At 42.2% G+C, this 23,942-nt stretch overlaps 2 protein-coding genes across 3 annotated transcripts; one reads left to right on the plus strand and one right to left on the minus strand.

Moving 5' to 3' along the window:
• Positions 1–2,447: 2,447 nt before the first annotated feature.
• Positions 2,448–12,616, minus strand: LOC119745363. 2 transcript variants are annotated; one of them, XM_038221671.1, is made up of 6 exons: positions 12,357–12,615; positions 9,889–10,054; positions 8,781–8,957; positions 7,902–8,066; positions 6,800–6,967; positions 2,448–6,528 (listed from the first exon to the last, which is right to left on the minus strand). In XM_038221671.1, exons 2-6 carry the CDS (start codon positions 9,962–9,964, stop codon positions 2,717–2,719), a joined length of 4,398 nt encoding a protein of 1,465 aa, XP_038077599.1. In that variant the 5' UTR covers positions 9,965–10,054; positions 12,357–12,615; the 3' UTR covers positions 2,448–2,716. The 2 variants fall into 2 exon arrangements, with proteins under 2 accessions (XP_038077599.1, XP_038077600.1); XM_038221672.1 differs by lacking the exon at positions 6,800–6,967 and having other exon boundaries at positions 12,357–12,616.
• Positions 12,617–17,798: 5,182 nt separating this feature from the next.
• On the plus strand, positions 17,799–20,146 carry LOC119745367 (histamine N-methyltransferase-like). Its single transcript, XM_038221677.1, has 3 exons — positions 17,799–18,064; positions 19,260–19,580; positions 19,711–20,146. Exons 1-3 carry the CDS (start codon positions 17,860–17,862, stop codon positions 20,061–20,063), a joined length of 879 nt encoding a protein of 292 aa, XP_038077605.1. The 5' UTR covers positions 17,799–17,859; the 3' UTR covers positions 20,064–20,146.
• The last annotated feature ends 3,796 nt before the right edge of the window (positions 20,147–23,942 follow it).

Raw genomic sequence — 23,942 nt, forward strand, 5'->3', positions numbered from 1 at the left:
GCAAACATCAAAAAACAAAACTAACAAATTATTATGAAATATAACACTGGACTGTTATGATAGTCTAAAGCATCCTGCAAAATCATAGCACCTGGTGCACGTGCTGTAATTTTCAAGAAAAGTAGTATTTTTGCATTAATTTTTAACGCTTGTCGAAAAAAAACACTGGCTTTTAATTTTTTCAAATAATGCCCCCAATTTACCATATTTAGTTAGACTGCATTTTGTTTGCAATCGATCACACACCAATGAATGAGTACAAGCCTGCTACACCTCACAATTCCCCTGTATCCAACCTGTATTAATGCCAGTAAATGGTGGCCGAACATGCTTGTTTTAACAATGTTCCAAATGATTTTTTTCATAATAAGATTAATTGGTAATCGATGTTATCGTCATTTTCTATTGCAATAATTACAAAAGATAATAATTATAATAATTGTGCTTATAATAGCGCTTTCCATCGTATCAACCATCTCAAAGCGCTTTACAATTATTACCCCGTTCATCAGGCCATGGGACCACGCGGCAGCCGATATCAGCGCTCAATCGGTCCTCGACCCTCACAGGTACCCATTTATACTACTGGGTGGAGAGGGGCAATTGCAGTTAAGTGTCTTGCCCAAGGGCACAAACGCCATGTTCCTGGCCAAGTTCGAACCCATGCACCTTCGTACATGAGTGAAACACCGTAACCACTGGACCATGGCGTTCTTCATCTTAACATTTTCTACATAATCACATTGAAACAAGCTCCAAACAAACATGAATTAAAGTACATTATTATAAGCTATACATGTATATATTTGGAACATAATTGCATTGCTAGGCCTTAAGTTGATGACTACAAAATAGAACTACTGAAAAAATTAGAGTTAGTGAAACGTACATATATATAAAAATCTAATTACAATATAAAAGTAAACAAGTCAGGTGTGTTTACAAACACAAATGCCCCGCAACCGTGACTGTTCCCATGACATAACACCACTCTTTTAACATCAACTTACATGTACCTTGGTCACATGGAACATTCATTGACAGCATTAGTGTCTTCTGTAGGTTTTATATGAATTAATCCCTAATCCCTATAATCTCAGAATAAATACAAGATTTCTATTGTTTTAGCCACTGTGAACTTGACACTTGACCTTTTGACCCCAAATGCAATAGGCTTCTTAGGATTGCCAAGAACAATCCACAAACCAAATTTGAAGTTCACATGTAAAGTATTTCTCAAGTTATTGCGCTGACAAGATTTCTATTGTTTTAGCCACTGTGAACTTGACCTTTGGCCTTTTGGCCCCAAATGCAATAGGCTTCTTAGGATTGCCAAAAACAATCCACAAACCAAATTTGAAGTTCACATGTAAAGTATTTCTCAAGTTATTGCGCTGACAAGATTTCTATTGTTTTAGCCACTGTGAACTTGACCTTAGGCCTTTTGGCCCCAAATGCAATAGGCTTCTTAGGATTGCCAAAAACAATCCACAAACCAAATTTGAAGTTCACATGTAAAGTATTTCTCAAGTTATCGCGCTGACAAGATTTCTATTGTTTTAGCCACTGTGAACTTGACCTTTGGCCTTTTGGCCCCAAATGCGAAAGGCTTCTTAGGATTACCAAGAACAATCCACCAACCAAATTTGAAGTTCATATGTTAAGTATTTCTCAAGTTATCGCGCTGACAAGATTTGTCCGGACACACACACCCACACACACACCCACCCACCCACCCACCCACCCACCCACCCACCCACCCACCCACCCACCCACCCACCCACCCACCCACCCACCCACCCACGGAAGGACAAGGCGGAAACAGTATGCCCCTTCGGCTTCGCCGCGGGGCATAAAAATCATTAATATTTTACAAATTTTGAAATTTACACAATAAAAATTGTGGTCATATTGTGTTGTTTTTACCTTAACAACACCGCCAACAGCCTGGTTTTAGACTTGAATAGATTAACAGGATAGAACAAATATAACACCTATGATTTGTTAAGTTCCTTAAAAATACTTTGGAATTCCTGAGAAAGATACAAGATCAGCACATTTTTTACAGAAAATATTAAAAAACCAAATCAGCCTTTGATTTTGGCAACTACGATTTCTCTTATTGGTTTCTTTAATTCTCTTTGGTACTTTTAATAGAACCGGGAACCTTCAAATTTGAAACTCATGGGACTTTGGAAAATGAAGAGATAAAATATATCTTATATAAAATAATATATTTTAAAATATATTAAAAAATAAAGTAGCTTTCAGATAGAAGAAAAACCCTGAAAAAAATTCCCTGAGGATAACCCACAAGAATAACTAACTAGGATCTATTTGTCATAGATCTTAAATCCCCTTTCACAACAAAACGAAAACCACGCAGAAAGAAAGTGGCATATAACTACTAGCCCCCCCTCCTTAAAAGCAAACCCCCCCCCTGAGCCAAAGCTGGATCCACCCCTAAGATACACACCTCTGCAACAGAGATACATGTAGTAGGTAAGGAAAGAAACACTCAACCAACTTCACTAGCCTGACATGTTGCAGGACAGATGATCAAAGTCCAATTTCAACAGGAATGGATTCAAAGCAAGGTTGGGTGTGCTTCAAATCTTCACTTGTTATGTACACTATTGCACTTCTAGACGTCCAAGACGTTTCACTTTCTGCAGCCAAGGAGCCCACAATTCAGCTGAGCCTTAGACCTGGAACATTAACTGTTCCCGCAGAGATCAAGTTTTGCCAGGTTCGGTAATTCACTTACCGATGCAGCAAGGTGCTCATTGTCCTCACTCTGCAAGGAGCAGTAACTCAACTTGAGCTGCTTTAGGCTCTTGAGGTGTCTCAGAGAAGGGGACCACAAAGCAGCTGATCCACCCAGCTCTGACATGTGACAGACTGACAAGCCAACTACATCCCCTCTGCAACACACTGCCTCCAAGATGTCTGCCATGTCTTGCCCATCAAATGGGCAGGAACTCACAGTAATCCGCACGCCAGTCTGAGTGGGATTAATCTGAAAGGTGGCATGGCCAGAGGCACAGGTACAGTACTCTAGGTTGTCCATGCAGCCGGCCACTTTGGCCAGCCATTTCAAATCCTGTACGTTCAAGTTGCAAGAGTTGACTTTCAGCTTCTCCAGTTGTTTGAGACTCTGGAGATGAGCCCACGAAGCTCCCGAGTCACGCAGAGATTCGTTCTTGGAGAGATTCAATTCTGTTAAAGCCGGCATGTTACTCAGTGAGGCGGCAATGGGTGCGAGGTCTTTGCTTCTCAAGGAGCAACGGTGCAATTCCAGTCTTGTGAGATGCTTCAGCTTTATCAGATGAGGACACCACAGATATGTCGAACCATCCAGTCCATCAACACTGCTGAGAATCAACTCTACCAAGTCTGCTCTGTTGCTCACTCCTCCGATGATGTCTGCAAGGTCTGTCCCGGTAAACGGAAAATGTCCTAGGTCAAGCTTCACGCCGTTAACGGTTGGTGTAACCCGGAAGGTATCATCAATGCTACAATGCACAAGATTCTTCATGCTACCCACTGATGCAGCAAGATACTTCATATCTTCCATGCTGAGATTGCAAGCCACTAGTCTCAGCTTCTTCAAGTTGGTCATGCACTGTATCTGGTCCCACAATGCACCCGAGTTGCGCAGGGATTCGTTTTTAGACAAGTCAAGTTCAACTAGAGTGGGCATTTGACGGACAGATTCTACAATTTCCTCAACGTCTGTGCTCTGCAAAGAGCAGTTCTTTAATTCCAGTTTCTTGAGGTGTCTTAGTTGTTGGATGTGAGGGGCCCATGAAGCCGAAGAGCCGCTCAATCCATGTATGTCCCCAACGACTAACTGAACCAAGTCAATCCTGATACTCAATGCCTTGAAAACTTCAATCACCTCTGCAGCATCTAACGGGCAAGACATCATTACCACCTTAATACCAGCACTTGTTTGGTTGACCCAAAATGTGTTGTCGATACAACAGTACATGAGACTTCCGATGCTACCTACAACAGCAGCGAGGTGTATTAGATCTTCCGAACAGAAGCTGCAAAAATCTAGCTTCAGCTTTCGGAGCTGTGTCAGACTTTGCAAGTGCGACCATGACGCACCTGACCCTCTCAAGGATTTGTTTGAGGACAGGTTCAATTCCACCAAAGTTGCCACTTCGCTCAGTGATGCCACAATGGGCTCCAAATCCGCACTCTGCAGAGAGCAGTCTTGTAACAGCAACCGCTCCAGATGCCTCAGCTGCTTCAGATGAGGAGCCCACGTAGCTGCTGAACCACTGACTCCATCGATGCGATCAAGAATCACTTCAACCAAGTCAGTCCTGTTAGCCATCTCCTTTAAGATATCTGCCATGTCCCGACCACTGAATGAGTGACACTTCATGGTCAGCCTTATACCCCTACCACTCGGCCTTACCCGAAAGGTTCCGTCAACACAACATCGGTCAAGATTTCCCATCTGCCCAACAAGTGACGCAACATGGACAAAATCCTGGTTGCTCAAGTTGCAGACATCTAGACTCAGTTTCTGGAGATGCTTCATAGGTTGCAACAACTTCAGTGATTCCCCTGATCCAGACAAGGTACTACCTGACAGATCAAGATCAACCAAGGTGAAGATATTACTTGCTTGCATTCCCATCAGATCAATGCCCTTACCTGTAAGTGTGCTGCAACTCGAGTCTAGCTCGCTTTGTTGCATCTTGTGCAAACCAGGCACCCCTGACAGAACAGAGCCTTGCAAGCCTTTATTGAAAGCCATGCCAAGTTGTCTCAGGTTTGCCAAGTTGCCCAAAGCTGAGGCAATGTGCTTCAGGTTGCTATCACTCAACCAAGACCACTTCAGATGAAAAGAGGAAAGATTAGTCATCCTGCTTATGAAGTGTCCTAGATCTTTACTACAGCTCTGCAGATTGCACGATAGCATCTCCATTCCTTGCACTTGAGCAAGAACAACGCTTCGCCCACCCAATTTGGGATCAGTGATACGTTTGAGGAACCACATGAAAGAGCTGAGGTCATCACTGTTGAAGTTCTTCAAGCACAATGAACCGGACACGACTAAGTTGATGAAGTCCGCACTGGGCAGATGATCTGACTGGCTTTCAAAGTAGCAATTCAGCGATAGCTTCAACACTCTATCATCCAGTTGGTTTTTCTGCAGCATCTGCAATATCATGTGAGTACATACTTCACTGTCGCCGCAACTGAAGCGCAGAAGATACTCATAGGTCAACGGATTGGCCATCTGGTCCAAGACCTTCTGAAACTCATCGGTTCCGGATGCCACTAGGTGTTGAAGGTACTGTGCTGCACAGAACTCTTGATACGTCTTGTGGGCAAATTGTATGCTGTTGTGAGTTTTAAGTCCTTTCAACACCCTTTGGCTTGTTAGAAGACCTACCTTGATCGCCATGTCAAGTACATCCTTATCGTCAAATTCTCTCTCTTGAAATGAAAGCATCTGGACAGGAGAGATAAGACCACGCAAAGCAACCTTTCCAATCCCAATCATAACGTTGGATACCTCTTCTTCAGAGACACCTTTCCTTTTGAAGGTGTAACAGATTGCCTCACTGTACAGGCGAAACATTGTGTCTGGCAGAGTGGAATCTTCTCGCCACAGCAGACACATCAAGAGGAGGAGCATCGGGCTTTTTGCTAGATCAGACAAGACATTTGAAGACTGAATCCTCTCAAAAAGCCCCTGGGACTTTCGGGGCTCTTTGGAGAAGAATCTACTTACGTATGTCTTGACATCCTCTGCACTGAACCCTAAGACATGCACGTGAGTGTAAGGCTTCTGAATCAGGGCTCTGCTGGCTAGCCTTGCAAAATGCGAGGGTCTGGTTGTCACAACTACACAGCATTCTGTGCACTCCTTTCGATTTAGCATATTCAGGAGGGAACCAAATGCATTCGGGCGGAGGTTGGTAGTCATGAACTCGTCAAACCCATCCAGAAGGATGAGTACCTTGTGAGGGTTGTTAACGATGTACGTGTTCAAATCCTCCTTCCTCACAGTCTTCTGATCAATCAACTGATCGAAGACCGCATCGATGAGCTCTGAACTTTGCTCCAGCGCATGCATCTTCAGTACAAAAACTAGTTTGTACTTTCTGAGGACCTCGACCGAGCGAAGAGCCCAATCATAGGCAATTTTGTCTATGAGGGTCGACTTGCCTAGACCTGGAAACCCATTACAGATTATGCGTTTGATTACATGACCGTCTCTGGTTTTGATGAGGAAAAAATCCTCGTACAACACCTTGTGCCTTTCTTGATCATCATCACTTACTAAGTGTAACTGGGTATATATGTCCATAATATGTTTTGTGTCGTCATCGACCCACGGGATCATTTGCACGTAGCTACCCGTGGTCATGTACCGAGTCTTTAAGGCCGCTTCGCAAGTATCGGCAGCGACTTTGGCTGGACTGGTAACATGACTAGTGCTGTCTTCATGTTGGATGCTGCATGCATTCTGATCGCCGGTGTTCAACCGTGTGTCAGCTGTTATGATAAAAAAAAAAAGAATTTCATTTATTCAAACATGATATAAGAATACATACTGTGAAGTCTTCAAATTAAAGTTGAATTTGCACCTGAAAATACAAAGCTGCATAAAAGAAAATGCTTCCAAACATTTCATCCCTATATTCACGAATAAATTGCCGATGATTTCACTGATGAAAACACTGATGATTTTCACTTTCATATTAATGGGGGAATAAATAAAGATAGATAGAATTAATAATCAAGACTGTGATTGAACGATTTGTACCTGTTGACCTGTACGTTGTTCCACATTGACTGAAAGTGAAGGTGTTTCCGGTAGTCTCTCCAACAAATGTAGGATTGTTATCACCGCTGATGGACACAGATGTGGGTTGGAGACAATGTGGAGCCGATTGCTGTGGTACAGGATTTTGCAACAACGGAGCAATATTCTCTGGAAGAAACGGGGAAATATCAAGCTTGATTAGCCAGTCCACGAATCACGTCGGAGGACGTGATTACACTCACTTGCTGTGTTTATGCACAGGCACGGCTGACGGGTTAAAACGTCAAGATTGACTCGACTCGCCTCCGGGTGATGTCTAAACACACTAATCCCTCGTGTCTTAGTTTTGTACACACACAAAGTCTGTAAAGTCTGTGGAGGCGGACCATGTGTTGATCTTGAATTAGCCGTTGTTCTACAATTTACGCTCCAGCGCACACCCAAGAGTACTGAAAAACATTAGGTTTCGACATAAAGTATCTTACAAATAATAATGATAATAGTGGATATTTATAAAACGCACGTATCCACCAGGACTGGTGCTCAAGGCGCTACATCATTATTACCCCTACTCATTGGGCACATGAAACATTCCAAATACCATCTCAGCTCCCTGGGGAGTATACAGCTCGATGCAGCCTGTTAGGCGCAAGGAAGCTAATTCAATCACAATAACCACCTCTGCCCTCACAGGTACCCATTTACTCCTTGGTGGAGAGAAGCAATGAGTGACAAAGTGCCTTGCCCAAGGGCACACGCACCATGACCCCGCCAGGACTCGAACCCACAACCTGCAGCTTTACCCACAGACCACGAATCAGTGCCCTTAACCACGAGGCCACAGTACTCCACTTCAAATACTGTTGAAATGACTCTTGCGCATCAGTATTTGTGGCGTTTGGCTGTATATCAGAAGTTGGCTGGAAAATGTTGCCTTTTTGCAAAACTGGCAGTTTGTATTGGGAAGGAAACTTGGGGGGGGGGGGGCAACAGTCACAGGGGAGGGAACAGTCCTGGGGGAGGGAATAGGCCTGCTGGGGAGTTTGTCGCCATTCCCCCTCCCCTCAGTTATGCCACGGGTTGAAGAGAATGGCACGCTTACCCGTATTGCCAGGCAAAACATTGATGAAAACGTTGCCGGTAGCTGGTCCCAAGAATATCGGCTGATGGCTTCCACTGATGTCTACGGAAGGTGGCTGAGACGCGTGTTGAGCAGATACAGAAGATGCATGCTTAGTGCCGAATTCTGGTGGCAAGACATCTTCAACTATCCACACAAAAAAAATTCAAAATTCAAAATTATAATTCCACCACGACTTAAACAATAGGAAAAGTATGAAACTAGTGTTAAAGGTACTAATATACAACATTTGCAAACATCAACCAAAAATCCCACATCATTATGAAATACCTTACTTGACCGTAAGTGAATAATAGTCACAAGCATCCCTTGAAATCATGGCACCTGGTATGCTGTCATTTTTAAGAAAAGTGGCATTTTTGTATCAATTTCCAACGATGGTCAGCTGACCATCATTGTGACAAAAAACTGAATTTTTCAAATACTGCCCCCACTTTACTTATTTAGTTCGTCCACATGTTGTTTGCAATACACATCCATGAACAGGTGTGAGCCAGCTAGTCTGGTTCCCTGACCTGACAATGCCCAAAGGTCTATAAATTGCTCCATTTAATCTTAAGTAGGGTCAGGAAACTAGACTACAAGAACAGCATTTTTTTTCTTGTTTTTTTTCCAGCATCAGTGACCACAGAACTTTAAACAGGTCGATGCAACAATATTTGCTATCAAATACAAACCCCCAAATCCATCAATTTCTTATTTAAAAATTACATCAAAAGAAAATGTTTTAAATAATTTTGGTTTCTTTAAGCAGTGGGAAATTATAATTTTTTTTTTTTTTGTAAATTCATAATGTCTCGTGGATTTTTATTAGGAAATCTGTGGAATTCCAAACTTTACCAGAATTATCGCCTTGAGGTCTTCCACAATTTCCAGCATTGTCAGCACAGGTACTGCGAGGTTCAAGACTGCCGGCATTCTCAGGGTCCTCTTGAAGTTTGTCATCAGGGTCCAGTTGAAGTTTCTCTTGAGATTTCTCGACAGCTTTCTTTCTTCTTCTTCTTCTTTTCCTCTTTCCTGTAAAATTAAGAAATCAGTTCTGTCCACAGATGTTTGTTTCACACATCAGAGGCCAATTACACAGAGCTACCAAGCACAGAATTTTTTTGCTAAGGACACAAAAATATTTGCTTAATAAAAACAGGGCACCAGCCAAAATGTCATGCATGCTGTCCTTGTGGCTGGTTCCCACACTTCAGGCTAAGCTGATGAGGCTGTGTCCACATTATGGCCGGCGATAACAAAATTTGCGTCCATAGACTAATTCGACGACAGCCATTTTCAGCAGTGGCACGCGCGAGTCACGCTCAGCTAATATGCACAAAGTTACCACAATGCACACGCACATGGTCTTGAACCACTTCGCGCCGGGATTATTTTTGCCGAAAATTTCGATTTTCACAAAAGGCAAACTTTTCCAGCCAACTTCTGAGATACTGCCAAACGCCTCAAATACTGTTTGCAAGAGTCATTTCAACAGCATTTGTACGGTATTTCTTGCCGACTCCTATGTTTCAATACTCCAGGGCGTGCACTGAACTGACTGAAGTGTAAATTGAACAACAGTAGGCGGTGCACAACGGCCAATTCAAGATCAACACACGGTCTGCCTCCACAGACTTCACAGACTTTGTGCGTGTGTACAAAAGGCACGAGGGATTAGTGTGTTTAGACGTCACGCCGAGGGAATTAGTCAAGGCATTCTTGACGTCTTAACCCGTCAGCCATGTTTGTGTATAAAAATAGCAAGTGCTCGTTATCACCTCCTCCGACGCGAACTGGTTAAGAACACGTGTGGCTGTGGCATGTGCGTGGACTTGGCACCACCTCAAAAAATGGCTTCTAATTTGTTCAGCGAATAACACTATAGATGGACGTGGCTAAGTCCACTTCCCATAGATACATGTGTACTGCTAGCCGTAGCCATGTTAATGCAATGCAGACTTACTTGCAATGGCACCTGTGCTGCTTGCAGAGGAAGTCTGTGGCTCATCCCCCGACGATAATGCCTCATCAGATCCCATCTCAAGGCTAGTTGTCAGGGTTGAAGATGCTGCTCAAGAATTCTCTGCTTATCCCTGCCAATGCATGCTTGTTACAATTCCGTTTTAGTACTGTTTACAATTTAAAAAAAAGAAATACAGGAAGATGTTATATTTGAATTTTTGGCTAGATGTGGCCAAAAAAAAACAGTTTGAGGTCGGCACTTTGGCCTAAACCAATCCAGGCAGGTTGGGTTAATACTGTAAACACACAATAGAGGGTGACGTGTTATGTTTACTTTGTCGATTATAACATGATATGTGCTCCGATAGAGTGTTGTATCACTTCCTCTTTACTGATCGATGGCAAATAAAAATTGTAATCATTTATCAAGTTGATTTCCGGTTCCAATTAGTAAAACAAAGAAAGCAAATAAACTGTTCAATTGGCAGAGATACGCAACTGGACAATAGCATTTGGGACGGATGGATAGATGGACAGAGCTGGGTATTCCAAGCTCCTAATTGACTCCTTCCATCTGATGTCACATCTGATGAGGACAGACCTGGGCTAGACGCACAAATAATGATAGACACTTTTGTCGCAACCTCGTCCCCAGTGCTTACTTTATTTCCAACCTCGTTTCCAATAGTAAGCCCTGGATAGGAAACTTTCGGTAATCCTTACTTTTAGGACACCTCAATTTTGTACGAGTTCTGTTCAAAACTGACATTTGCAGATGACTGTCCAGTACCAAAGTGACTTTTACAGGCTAAGGCCAAAAAAAAAAAGTCTCCGGTTTCTGGTACGGAGCTTGCCCCAAAAGTGGTGCGGCGACGCGGCTTTTTTTTTTTTTTTTACCTTTTTTTTTTTTTTTTTGGCTTCAAATGTCGGCTGATGACTGCAAATGGTGCCCGACTAAACTTAGTGCAAATATATGGGAGTCCAGAGAGGCCACATAAATCTTATTCTCGATCATAACCCCATCTAAAAACACGTTAAAATTGTGCAGCAGCAGAATTCCAGTCAAACCAGTGAGTTTGGCGGTTTTGAAACATCATCTTGTATTGAAAAAAAAACTTTTTCATTTTGCCGACGCGCATGGCTACGGCGACGCGCGCGCATACCAGAAACCGGAGACTTTTTTTTTTTGGCCTAAAGAAGTCTTTTTTCTTCAGACAAACTCATGTTAGTTATAATTTTGAAAGCACTTTCAAAGAAAATGTGACTTTCCTACCTTTTTTTGCAGTTCGCCATCTTGCTTTTTAAATTTATTTTCTGTTTGTCATCGTCGTCTTTAACCCCTCATAAATCAAAACCCTGCCCTCTTTCTACAAAATCAAACCTGCTGATATTCAAGAGGTGTCATTGCCAAATGTTCAAATGTGTCAATAAATATCAGAATGTCACTTTTGAGTGTCATTTAGTCAGCTGTTTTGGTGAGTCTTTTAACCTTATATAGGAAAGGGGTCCTAAAAGTAAGGATTACCAAACTTTCTTCCTGTATCCTGATTTGATACCGCAATTGGCTAGAAATAAATATATATTGTGTACTTGGTGTTGTTATTCACAACGTGCAGTACGTGTTTTCACGATCATTCGTCCACGCCTTCTCGAAAATATTCATTTTCTTTCCAATTTGTTAGGCCTTATATTAATATGAAATGTGATACTGTACTGTTGTCTCTTAAAATCGTAACAGTTTATTTGAAATAAATCGTGTTTTCGTAACTCACGCCATGCTCGCGCAGAGACGAACTGATTGTGTTTTAACCCCAGACACCGCATACAAAAACAAACGCAAATGTAATGCACAAGCAGGCGCCAGACATGCCAGATGCCAGACTATTCCTCATTAATTCGCATACTAGCCCGACTGCGTCTGGCCGTACAGTACTATCGCAAGTTGCAATGAAAATGTTGAAATTTTGATAGGCCTACGCAAACGTGTAAAAATGAATCTGGAAATTTCACGAAAAATATACATCTGAAAAAGGCAGCACTTTCTGATTAGCCTGTAAAGAGGGTGAGTATGCTTCTAAAGCAAAAAAAACCTACAAACTAAGCCTAAATGTGAAAATCAAAATTTGGCTCCGTCGACACGATTTTTGTACATGTGGATGTGTGGCCTATGTTTACGGAGGCAGTCCAGTAAATAGGCCACATTTATGGGGCTACGTACTACAGAGCTTGCGATAGTACTGTACGGCCAGACACAGTCGGGCTATTCGCATACGTGTTCAAAAATCTTGCACATGCCAATACCAGGGTGAGAGAGCAGGTAGTGGTGGGCGCGTACTGCTCGACACCCTGGGGACGAGGTTGCTTTTGTCGTGTTTGTACTTCAATACATGTACTTCCAATTCAATGACTTGTCAATAAAAACTGATTGTCACTCAACGTAAATGACGAATTCCTTCCTCCATGGCCTACCTTGTCTTCAATTCAAAGTGCCACAACTGCCATGACTGCTCTTGTTTGCCATCAATGGCATCATGCATCGCGGGTTCAAAACCCTGAAGAAAATGAAGCATTGTTCTTCCGGATTATTGTCTTCCTGCCCATATTCTTGATGGAAAATTTCCAAAATGATGTCATTACTCAACAACACAACAGAATGATGAAACTGCACGTGACGGCCGCCCCACGGGGTAAATCGCGGGGAAATCCCGGAAATTTGCCCGGTGCATATAGCGCCCTCATCCGTCGAATGAAGATACAACGCTCTCTCTCTGCGAGCTGCGTCCGGGCCGTATGCATATTCATTCATGATTGTGTTTTAACCCCAGACACCACATACAAAAACGCAAATGTAATGCACAGGCAGGCGCCAGACTATTCCTCATTAATTTGCATACGTGTTCAAAAATCTTGCACATGCCAATACCAGGGTGTACATTCAGGAGCTCATAACCATGAAATCACTCTCTCAAACAACCTATTATCTCAGGAGTTCGCAAGACCACACATTGTTGGCTTATCCTTCAAGAACATCAAAGGCTACCCTCGGTGATCGGGCATTTGTGCACGCTGCTCCTACACTATGGAACAATCTCCCTCCTTGTATCAGACAATCTTCTTCACTTAATGTATTTAAGTCCAGGTTAAAAACACATTTATTTCACAATTAAGTATTTCTAGTATTTTGTATTTTTCTGCATTTCTGTTTGTTTTTTGTAATGCGCAGAAGAGTATATCCATATAGGTTTTGCGCAATATAAATGTCCTTTGTTATTATTATTATTATTATTCATGATGTCCAGAATAACGTAAAGTAGTCATGACTTCTAATCAGCTGGTCCAAGTTCGAATTTCAGCTCAGTGAGCGTTTCACTTCTTCTCATTTTACCTTTTAAATAACTAAAGCGAGGAAGGAACATTTCTCACAAGACGTAAAAACCTATCTTGTGTTTGTGTACTGGGTACAATGTATTAGATATGCATGTAATGGACCAATCAGAAGATGGGAAACGGATAACTTTGGGGGAAAATAATCGCGGGCGGGGGGGAGGGGACTTCTAGAATTACGGGTGCCTTCTAATTTTAGAAGTAGGGGGCGATGATGTTTGGAGTAGCACAGCATTTAAATCATCCCTCCCGAACTAAACAGGCCACTTAAAAATGGTATGGTGCGGCCTGCGATCGTCGAGCGGCTCAAGTCTTAGAGGTATATAATTTCACATACCCTTATAGTTTTAAAAAACAACGGCATATCGTTTACCATAAAATAAGGTTCAACTGAGTTTCATTAAGCTTTAATATGTAAAGTAGAGTGTTCTCGTTTTTCTGTTAAAAAAAATATATATATGTACATATCCAATGAAATCGTCATCTATCACAAACCCACAGCGCCCCATACATCTCTGCAGAGCTATAATAATTTTTTATTATGCAATAAATTCAGGATATGAGTTAATCCGAAACGTTGGCATATTTTTCTTCTGGACAGACTGTACCGTATAGGCCTACGCACTCATCAGCAGAATGACATAGAATATAGAATACAACTTGAGTAGCATTTTCCCTCATTATATTGTAGCGTGGACCAGGGGTTCTTGTCCCTCAAGACCGGTAACAACGGAAAAGGGGAGCGGGCACAGGACTTCCAACAAGAACACTTTTTATTTTATCAACAAAACTCAGCCGATAACAATTCCGCGCAACTGTCAAAACAACAACTACAAGGTTACACTAGTGCTCTTTCAAAACACACTACAGATACTTTTGCAGTGTTGGAGCAAAGGCTTTGACCCTCAAGGCCAAGGCCAAGGCTTTGACCCTCAAGGCCAAGGCCAGGGCATTAATCCTCAAGCCTCGAGGCCAAGGCCAAGGCTTAACCCTCAAGGCCAAGGCCAAGGCCCTGTTTTATAAAATGACCACTAATATAGAACTAATTATAGTCACATCATCACGAATCGCTTATTAAGAAGAACAACTTGTATTAAATTGCAATAAAAATGCTCACATACAATGTTTTATGACTGCATTGTATCTATTAAGTATAAGTTCAGGTCTTCATGAATATGGTTTAACTAAAACAAAATAATGATTTACTTCTATATTGACGCACTTAAGGCCAAGGCCCAGCATCAAGGCACTACAACTCTGACAGATAGCAATGTATAACAATGTATAACAATCCACAGGCCGCCCAGGCACTTTGCCAAATCCCCTCCCACGCCCGCCAAACCACAAGCATCCCGAAATAGAACCCAACTTCCGGTGCGCGCCCAGCACAAAAGAAACAGGTCAGGGGGCAGATCCGCTGGAGGCCCTCCGCGTCCGCCGGCGGCCTACAACAGATTAACATGGCAACAAAAGGCTATACAACTGTCTGGTACAATATAATGACACCGTTTGTCGCGTCCATGAACTTTGTGAATAGTCTCAGTGCGCGCATAGGCTAGGCAAACCCATTCGTGTCGCCTGAATGCAACATTGAGAGATCATCATGCACACATGGGCGTTGCCAGGATTTTTTCCGGGAGGGGCAAAGCAAATTTTCCCCAAAAATTCATTATATTCTCAATTTATCATTTTTCCGAGCGTGAGCAGGGGACCATTTGCCCTACCCCCCCCCCCATCAAATTAACAGCAATGTGGCTTCGCACCTCTTTTTCCTTTCCCTCCCCCCCCCCTTTTTCCTTTGTTTTTTCTTTTTTTCGTTTTCCAAGTGCCCCCTTGCCCCCCCCCCCCCCCCTCGCGACGCCCATGATCATGCTAGCCTTGGTCAATGCTCTCGTCGTTATTCGTCCCGCCGTACGCGGTCAATCGTCGGCATATATCCTCACGCGCTATGCACATGCATGTAAAAATACAGCGCAAACAGTGACCTCATGCGGCCACTAATTTTTTATGCAAATCAGTTGGGGACGATCTCGAGCCTTGGTTCAATCGTTGGCAGAAGCTTATGTTTTTCTTTATTTTGCGCTGGATTTCTAGCGCACGACCTCGTATGCGAATACAGATAAGTGTAGGCGGGGTTAATATGTTGAGTGTCCAATCACACCTTGGTAAATCCGGACGTCATCAATTACATGTATTTGCAGCTATTCGCCTTTTGCGGACGTGACAGGAACCACAGTTTTTGTGCATTGGTGCCGTGTGCAGAGACACACAACGTGTACGTGTATGGATTATGTACGGTGCCACGTTTAACTATGCAAGTTTCCACGCAACAATCGACCAATAAGAAAACGACATTTAAGGTCAACTAAGGCACCACCCCCAAAACCTCACATGAACGATTGAACCAAGGCTCTCGATCGTCCGCAACTGATTTGCATATAAAAATAGTGGCCGCGTGAGGTCGCTGTTCGCGCTGTATTTTTACATGCATGTGCATAGCGCGTGAGGATATATGCCGACGATTGACCGCGTACGGGACGAATAACGACGAGAGTATTGACCAAGGCTATGATCATGCAAGTGCGTGAACTTCGGTGTTTTGTGCATGGGGTATTGTGACGGGAACAATCAACCATATACCGCTGGCAAAAGGCGTGGGCATAATAATAATTCTGCCTGATAGTTTGAAGTTGCTGGTTCGGTGCACTTGCAGTTTGTTATACGGTATTCATAAATACCTCAGACAGTTTAGCTATTCCTATTGGTCGAGAGCCCGTCACGTGGCCGGTCTTAAACGGATGATAAAGACATGGCTAGCTGGTCTTAAACACTTTTCCAGTGTCACAATAAAATGTGGACTCCTAAAAATCCAGTGCCTCTTACCGCTTCATTGGTTGAACGTTCACAATCCTCACGTAGGCATGCGCAACACTACAAGCGAGTCAGGATTTTATAGTTCTAAATTCAAAACGCAACGCCCCAGGTGCGTTCTGCGTGACATCGCGCAGAACATGCTACGCGCGCGTCAACCTCCATAAAAGGGTTGTTTACATCTTACTCGCCAGCTGAACACTCCATTATTTTGCTAGAGGGATGTTTCAAAAAGCATGAAGTGAACTTGTTGAACAAAATCGGGATTTTTTGAACGAATTATTTGATATTTTTTTACGGATAAGGTATTTATGAATGGGAATAAATATGTGCTCGGTCGGTATTTATCACTCTGTTTAATACCGCTTAGAGTCTGGGTGCTGATAATTACCCTCGCCTCCGGCTCGGGTAATTATCAGCACCCAGACTCTAAGCGGTATTAAACGAGTGATAAAAACCTCCGGAGCACACATTTATTCCCTTATTATACAACACCTGAATAAATCCCCGTCATCTGATTGGTGAATTGTAGATCACGTGACATATTATTATTCGGTATAATGCACGGTGCGACCATGCGTTATACCCATGCGTTATACCGTTTCACTTTGCGCTTGTTCCATGACGCGGTATTTGCGTGCAAAATGCATGCTGGTGTGCGCGTTCAGTGTAGCGCGTATTGTTCCAAAGAGCCAGCACTACAGAGTTGGGTTCAAACATTTTCGTGAAGGAGTAGTTCAACATCTTTAAAATCATAATAAATTGTAGTTTATAATTTACCAATCAAATGACGAGAATTTATTCTGGTGTTGTATAAAACAAATAACGAATGTTTTACGTTCGTGCGATGGAAAGAATAATTTCATTCGGTGACAGATTGAATGTTCTATTCCACTCGGCTTCGCCTCGTGGAATAGAACATTCAATCTGTCACCTCATGAAATTATTCTTACCGTCGCACTCACAAACATTCGTTATTTGTATAACCATGACATCAAATTATACAAATATTGAGTGGCTCAGCGTGGAATGGGAGGAATATTATCGCAAGGTAAAATCTGGACTTTTCCATTTCACGAGGCGAAGCCGAGTGAAATGGAAAAGTCCAGATTTTACCGAGCGATAATATTCCTCCCATTTCACAATTTAAAGCCACTCAATATTTGTTTTATATAACTGACATATAGATCCTTGTCATTTGATATATTTGAACTTTTATTTCAATACAAACCTGGAGGAAAATGTATTTGTCTCTTCCAAACCACCCCTTTACGAAAATGTTTTAACCCAATGCTGTAGCGCTTAAACGAGTTGGACAGAAAATTTAGCAGAAAGAATTTTTTAGCAGATTTCTAGCAGAATTCTGTAAAGTTGGTTAATTGACAGTAAAATATGGTAAATTTGAGAAATATGGCTGAGTTGTTTTGAAAAAGCTTCAATTTGAGGTTCCCTGAGGTGTATTAGTACACAGTTAAGTACTTTAGACCATTGCATTTTTTTTTTTTTAAGGAAATTTTATGATTTTTGTTTTGTTTCAGGAATTTTATAACATTTGCATGTGAGTATAAGTGTTTATAATGTATTTCGTGTAATAATAGGTGATTTAGCAGATTTTTGTTAATTCAAGCAGATTTTTGAAGAGTATCTAGCAGAATTTTGCCATTACCTTACGGTCACCCTGGTTATCGTCCTATCGTAATACTGAACACAATTCACCATGGCGTCGAAAATGAGGTCTCTCTTCCACGACCCAGACTACTACGTGAAGACCTTCCACTCGTACTACGCTGACATCTACAACAAGTTCGATGTGCATGCGTCTTGGGCTGATCGTGTGTTTGGCGAGAAAATCGTCCCCCAAATCAGGGTCACGCTTGGCGAAAAAGAGGAGTTCAGAGTGCTGGGCATTGGAAGCGGATCAGGTACTGTCCTGAAGTGTTATGATTATGAAGACACGCATAGTGTATTTTACACCACAAAAGCCCTTTTCACGCTAGACAAAATAATTTCGGGGTTGACGCAGGGTTCATGCAGAGTTGAAAACATGCATCGTTTCACACTTAAAGAATTTCAACCCTGCGTAAATCCTGCGTCAACCCCGAGATTGATTTCACCCCGGGTTGAACTCAACCCTGCTCCAGACCAGAATTGAGATTTTCAACCCGGGTTGAAATTCTTGCCAGGGTTCAAAACAGTAGTAACTGAGCATGATAAGCTTGATTTGCATGGAACAATTGTGAAACGATGCAGGGTCAACCTCGACCCCAGGGTGTCGAGCAGTACGCGCCCATCACTACCTGCTCTCTCACCCTGGTATTGTATCATTTGCATGTGCAAGATTTTTGAACACGTATGCAAATGAGGAATAGTCTAGCCTGCATGTGCGTTACATTATCGTTCGTTTTTGTATGCGGTGTCTGGGGTAAAAACAGCGTCAATTCGTTGCAGCGCGAGCACAGCGTGAGTTACGAAAACGCGATTTATTTAATTAAACTGTTACGATCTTATCGAGACAACATGCAGTATCACATTTCATATTAATATGAACACATTGGAAAAGGAAAGGAATGTTTTTGAGAAGGCGTGGACGAATGATCGTGAAAACACGTACTGCACGCTGTGAATAACAACACCAAGTACACGATAAAATCCATTACTGGCCAATTGCGATATCGAATCAGGATACAAGAAGAAAGTTTACTATCCAGGGTCGAGCTACTGTGTGGTATAGCTCGACGACAACCGTTCTTTAAAATGCTTTAATTTATTGTAACTAGTTGAGTAACTAACAACAATGCTGTTGATGTTATTGTCCGTTCTCATGGATAAACATGAATTATTCATGTCATTGCCCCTATTAACCCTCCTAGGAATAAAGATTACGCGCTCGGGATGGGGAAGGGGGCGAGGACGGGACGGTTGCCGTTAAAGGGGGTCGGGGGGGGGGGGTTAGCGGGCGCTAGCGGGCGCGTGCCACTTTTCGGCATACATTGTATTATATTTCTATATTTGCGGCCTGGGGGGGGGAAGAAAAGTTCGTCTGCATATTTTTTTTTTGAAAACGTCGTTAGTGATTTAATTACAGTTGATCGAGTCTTTACAAATTTTGTTTTTTAGGTGAGACGGACGTGATAATGCTAACCAAACTTTTGCAGCGCTTCCCACTCATCAACAACCGTGTAGTTGAGCCAGCAGAGGGCCATATAGCAATGTACAAGGCACTTGTACAAAGCAAGGCTCACGAGCTACACGGTGTGAATTGCGACTGGCGGCAGCAGACGATTGACCAGTACGAGAAGGCGGGAGATTTGACCAAGTTTCATTTCGTCCACGCGGTGCAGTCTTTGTACTACGTGGAAGATCCCGATCGCTCCCTGATGTATCTTTACAACCTCGTGGAACCCGGCGGAGTTTTGCTTGTGACTTTAAGTTCATCAGGTATTGTTTTGTCGAGGTTTTGGAAGGTAGAATGTGATCCATAACTGTAGCGACCTACTTGTCTTTTGAATCCGATGTGAACATTTTTAAATTCGGCAGAAAAAAATTAACAAACCTTTTTTACCCTCAGAGAAAAGCCAGACGCATCGCTTCAGGGTAGGCCTACCCAGTTTGCAAGACGACCTGTTCAAACACATCGCCACGGCCAACATCCGGGACTCTTTGGACAGACGAGGCATCCCCTACGCAGAGTACGCCCAACCCTCGCGCATCGACGTCACCAAGTGCTTCGATCCATCGTCAGAAGAGGGCGCCCAAGCGCTGGACGTACTCACCCACATCATAAAGTTCAAGGAAACGGCATCTGCTGAGTTGCAAGCGGAGGTGATGCAGCGACTTGCTGAGTTCTCAGACAAGCGTGGGAACAAGGTGGTCATGATCAACGACTGGGATGCAGTTGTTGTCTTCAAGCCAATGGAATAAGACGCGCCCTTAAGCACGTATTAACTGTTTATCGTGTGTGGTTAATGGACCGATCCAGTTAGCACCGCCCCATGGTGTTCTGACCAATCACAGCCGTGATTTATGTCCGACGTGCGTGCACTAAAGTCCGACATGCGTGCACGCGCGTATGATGCGCGCGGCAGGAAAATGCAGCGTGGCATTGGAGAGGAGCATGTGTTAATTTGCCCACATGCGCACTGGGCGGAGCTTACTGGATCAATCCATTACTATATAGGTTTTGCCGGCCAATTTCATGAAATGTTCATTTCTGAAAATCGTTCACTCGTTTTCGTCTGAATTTGAATGCATGTCTTTAATCCCATTTCAATTCAACGAAAGTTCAATCGTTTTCACTGTCCGTGCATTCGGTTTTGAGAAACAGACGGCCAATTACGTTATCTGCGCAATCATTTACGCAAGCATACCTTTTATAAATTGATTTCAGGTACAATTAATTTGATTGACGGTTGATGAAAAAGAAACCCCTAATTGTATCTGGTGCCGATGGCATTAAACTAAAAGTGAAATAGAATGGTGAACTTTGAAATCGCCCTCTAAAAGCAAAAAAGAAGTATTGTAAACGAATCTGAATGTAAATAAACGAAAGGTGCTGCTCAATCACTTAAATGATTGAACTGAAATGGAGTCGAATGCTCTGGTACTGGTAGCGAAAATGAAACGCGTGTTCAGAGCGATTCTCAAATTCAGACGAAAACGAATGACCGATTTTCAGAAGTAAATGAACAATTCAGGAAATTGGCCGGGAAAAACCTGTACTTTATATCGGGGGAATTAAAGTGGCAACCGGCGCCTTCTCCCCGCCCTTAGAATTTGAAGAGGAAAGAAAACCGAATTTTGAATTTACCAAGGCCGAGTTGCCACGTTTTTTTTTAATGATTACTGGGCTGACTTTCCACCATTACCACCATGGGTGTACTCCCCTTATAATCGATGTTATTGTTAAATTGACCCCCAAGTTATAAGTAAATACAACCCAGGCATATAGCCCAAGCTTAAGGTTAAATTGACCCAAAGTTATAAGTAAAAACAACCCAAGCATAGCTTCATAGCCCAAGATAATTTACTCGCCCTCTAAAAGCGAAAAAAAAAACGCTTTTAAATTATAACCTCAAGTTCTAAGTAAACACAACCCAAAACAATTTCGTAACCCAAGCTTTGGGGTAAATATAACTCAATTCGGTAGGTATAACCAAATCTGGTCTTGTATTAGCCGGAAATTCTAACCTAAACAATTGGGTATAGGCACAACCCAATTTTGGGTAGTTGCAGTTTTCACCCTAAGCTTGGGTTAAAATTTTAACCCATTTGGGTTAAAATTTGTAATTTTTCAGTGAAGTCGCGCCACAGGGACTAAACTGTAAGTGCATGCATCTTACGGCACTATATTCATGCTGTGTTAAATTGAAACATGGCTGTCCGCTGGTGATAACGGAGTGCGGCACCTTAAAAATACACTTCCAAACCACTGTGAGTTTCCTTGCATTACCTATGAAACATGGCGAGAGAAAAAAAATCGACTTCATTTTAAGTAATTCCGTTTCGATGAAGTTGAATTACTTCACCTATATTGTTTCCACCTTATACTTCTTTCAAAATTACTTGGTCTAAGCCCTCAATCAGTTATCAGCAGAGCCTGAAAGGTGACCCATGGTGGCGCGCTTCCGGACGGGCCCTCGATTAGGATATTAGCGTGTAAAAGTCGAAGTTTTTAAAATTGTTCTTGGTAGGCCCAGGCTTGCATTGATTTCTTAAGAAAATCACCCTTGGAAAAGTCCTTTGTAAAATTGTTACTTACATCTCAATTTATGGAAACTGAAAAAAATCGCATGGCGTGAAAGAGAAAATATATCATGCCAAAAATTGACCGGCACTTCTGGAACTCGGAGCGCTCGGAGCACTCCAACAAAGATGACAATTTATGAAATAACTGTGTGGCGGTCACTGGGTAAAAAAGAAAGAAACTGAAATAGGTGACTGAAATGTCTTTAGGAAACATTTTTTATTTTTAAATTAACTTGAATGACTAGTTCTCATATACAAACAAATCTAAAACGACCGTCGCGTTTATAAGAAATGTATTCAAGCAAACCCGAGTAAATCTAGAATCCACGGTCATTTGACTTTTTTTAGCAAAAGTGTTTTGAGATTATAAAGACAATTTATTTCATTATTTTGTTTAGAATATACTGTTGCTCTTAAAATGTTTAACTGTACTTAAAAGTGGAGAACCCTGTATGTTTATGTCCATATTTGGTTCCATTTAATTCTAGAAAAGAATTGTATCGTTATGCATGACATCGCATGTAATTATTACTGTTGCAAGGCTGCTTTCTTACATTTATTAAATTCCTACGTGTATGTTTTGTTTTATTTTCTGAGCCCTTACGGCGTGGGGCCACCGGGCCAGGGGCCCGCTTTAAGGCCCCTGAAAATGTTGAATTCTGGATGCACTGTGATGAAATATACTGAAGTATACTGAAACTTATAAAACCCGAAAGGATGTTTTTTGGTTCAAGTTAAAACTTGAACCACTGGAAGCGGATGAATTTCTGTTCATAAATATATTCACATAGTTCTAACTGACCAAACGATGTAGCTCTCGATATATTTGCAGTGTTATTTGTTTGTTACAGGGAATGGCAAATATAAAAGACTGAAAGACAAAATGCATCTTTATGTTTATGATCGGTAGATGGCAAGTTTGGGGCTATAGGCAAGGATTTATCGGTCTACTGAGTTTTTATGAGGAAAAACTTGCAGAGGGTAATACATGAATAGCTTTTTTATTAAAACGAAACTACACTGGAATTGGCGTGATGCATGACTAGTTTCATTGAAAGCCCGTCCCACTCCTAGGTTGGGGATGACTTGTGTGTGAACCTTGCTATTTGTTAGTGTTGAGCACAGAATGCTAGCAACGTCAATGAAACTTTTAAATGAAAAAAAAAACCATCAGGGGAAAGGTATTCATTTGCCCCTATTGAAAGATCGAATGAAAAAAAAATCCTGGCAAGCATTATCAACTTTGCCACCATTGTCATGCCCAAGGTTATGGCATTTGGGTCAAATTTACATAATGGCGGAAATATGATAGACATGTCATGATTTTAGATACCTTGAGAGAAATATCGATTCTGCACTGCCTGAAGATTTAGAAAATACCTCCTCTTGATATTTTACAGTGTTTGTGCACGACGTTCGAAGCGCCGCGCTTAGCCGCGGCAAAACTAGAAACGAACAAAACGAAGGAGATATTTGTAGAGCAAGCATGATGTATAGCGTAGCGGCGCAATTTCGTCGTCGTTGAACACTGCTGGCTGGAACACATTTTTGCCCGGGAGTAGGGGGTGCTGAAGTATATTCCAGCACCCCAATCCAAAAAGTTGGGGGTGCTGCAGCACCCACAGCACCCCCCGTTCCTGCGAGCATGGTTTGGACTAATCTTTGATTAAAAAAGAATGCAGAATTCTGTTCTCATATATGTCTTTATTTCGATCGGAATAATTTTACACGGATAGAAAGCTGGATAGTATAGTATAACTTTACGCACCATGGCATGCAACAGTTCCCAAGTTTCTAGACAATTTGCTTTCGAGATACGACCGGCGACCACATATAAATTAAGGCCAAAAAAAAAAAGTCTCCGGTTTCTGGTATGCGCGCGCGTCGCCGTAGCCATGCGCGTCGGCAAAATGAAAAAGTTTTTTTTTCAATGAAAGATGATGTCTCAAAACCGCCAAACTCACTGGTTTGACTGGAATCATGCTGCTGCACAATTTTAACGTGTTTTTAGATTGGGTTATGGTCGAGAATAAGCTTTATGTGGCCTCTCTGGAC

Source organism: Patiria miniata, unplaced genomic scaffold, assembly GCF_015706575.1.
Source record: "Patiria miniata isolate m_02_andy unplaced genomic scaffold, ASM1570657v1 HiC_scaffold_7, whole genome shotgun sequence".
NCBI classification, from domain to species: domain Eukaryota; kingdom Metazoa; phylum Echinodermata; class Asteroidea; order Valvatida; family Asterinidae; genus Patiria; species Patiria miniata.

Coding starts and splice junctions, on each gene's coding strand:
- LOC119745363 (XM_038221671.1), bottom strand. CDS start 9,964: ATGGGATCTGATGAGGCATTATCGTCGGGGGATGAGCCACAGACTTCC. Junction 8,067..8,780: donor ACCTCAAGGCGATAATTCTG/GTAAAGTTTGGA, acceptor TTGTGTGGATAG/TTGAAGATGTCTTGCCACCA. Junction 6,529..6,799: donor AACAACGTACAGGTCAACAG/GTACAAATCGTT, acceptor TTATCATAACAG/CTGACACACGGTTGAACACC.
- LOC119745367 (XM_038221677.1), top strand. CDS start 17,860: ATGGCGTCGAAAATGAGGTCTCTCTTCCACGACCCAGACTACTACGTG. Junction 18,065..19,259: donor GGGCATTGGAAGCGGATCAG/GTACTGTCCTGA, acceptor TTTGTTTTTTAG/GTGAGACGGACGTGATAATG. Junction 19,581..19,710: donor TGTGACTTTAAGTTCATCAG/GTATTGTTTTGT, acceptor TTTTACCCTCAG/AGAAAAGCCAGACGCATCGC.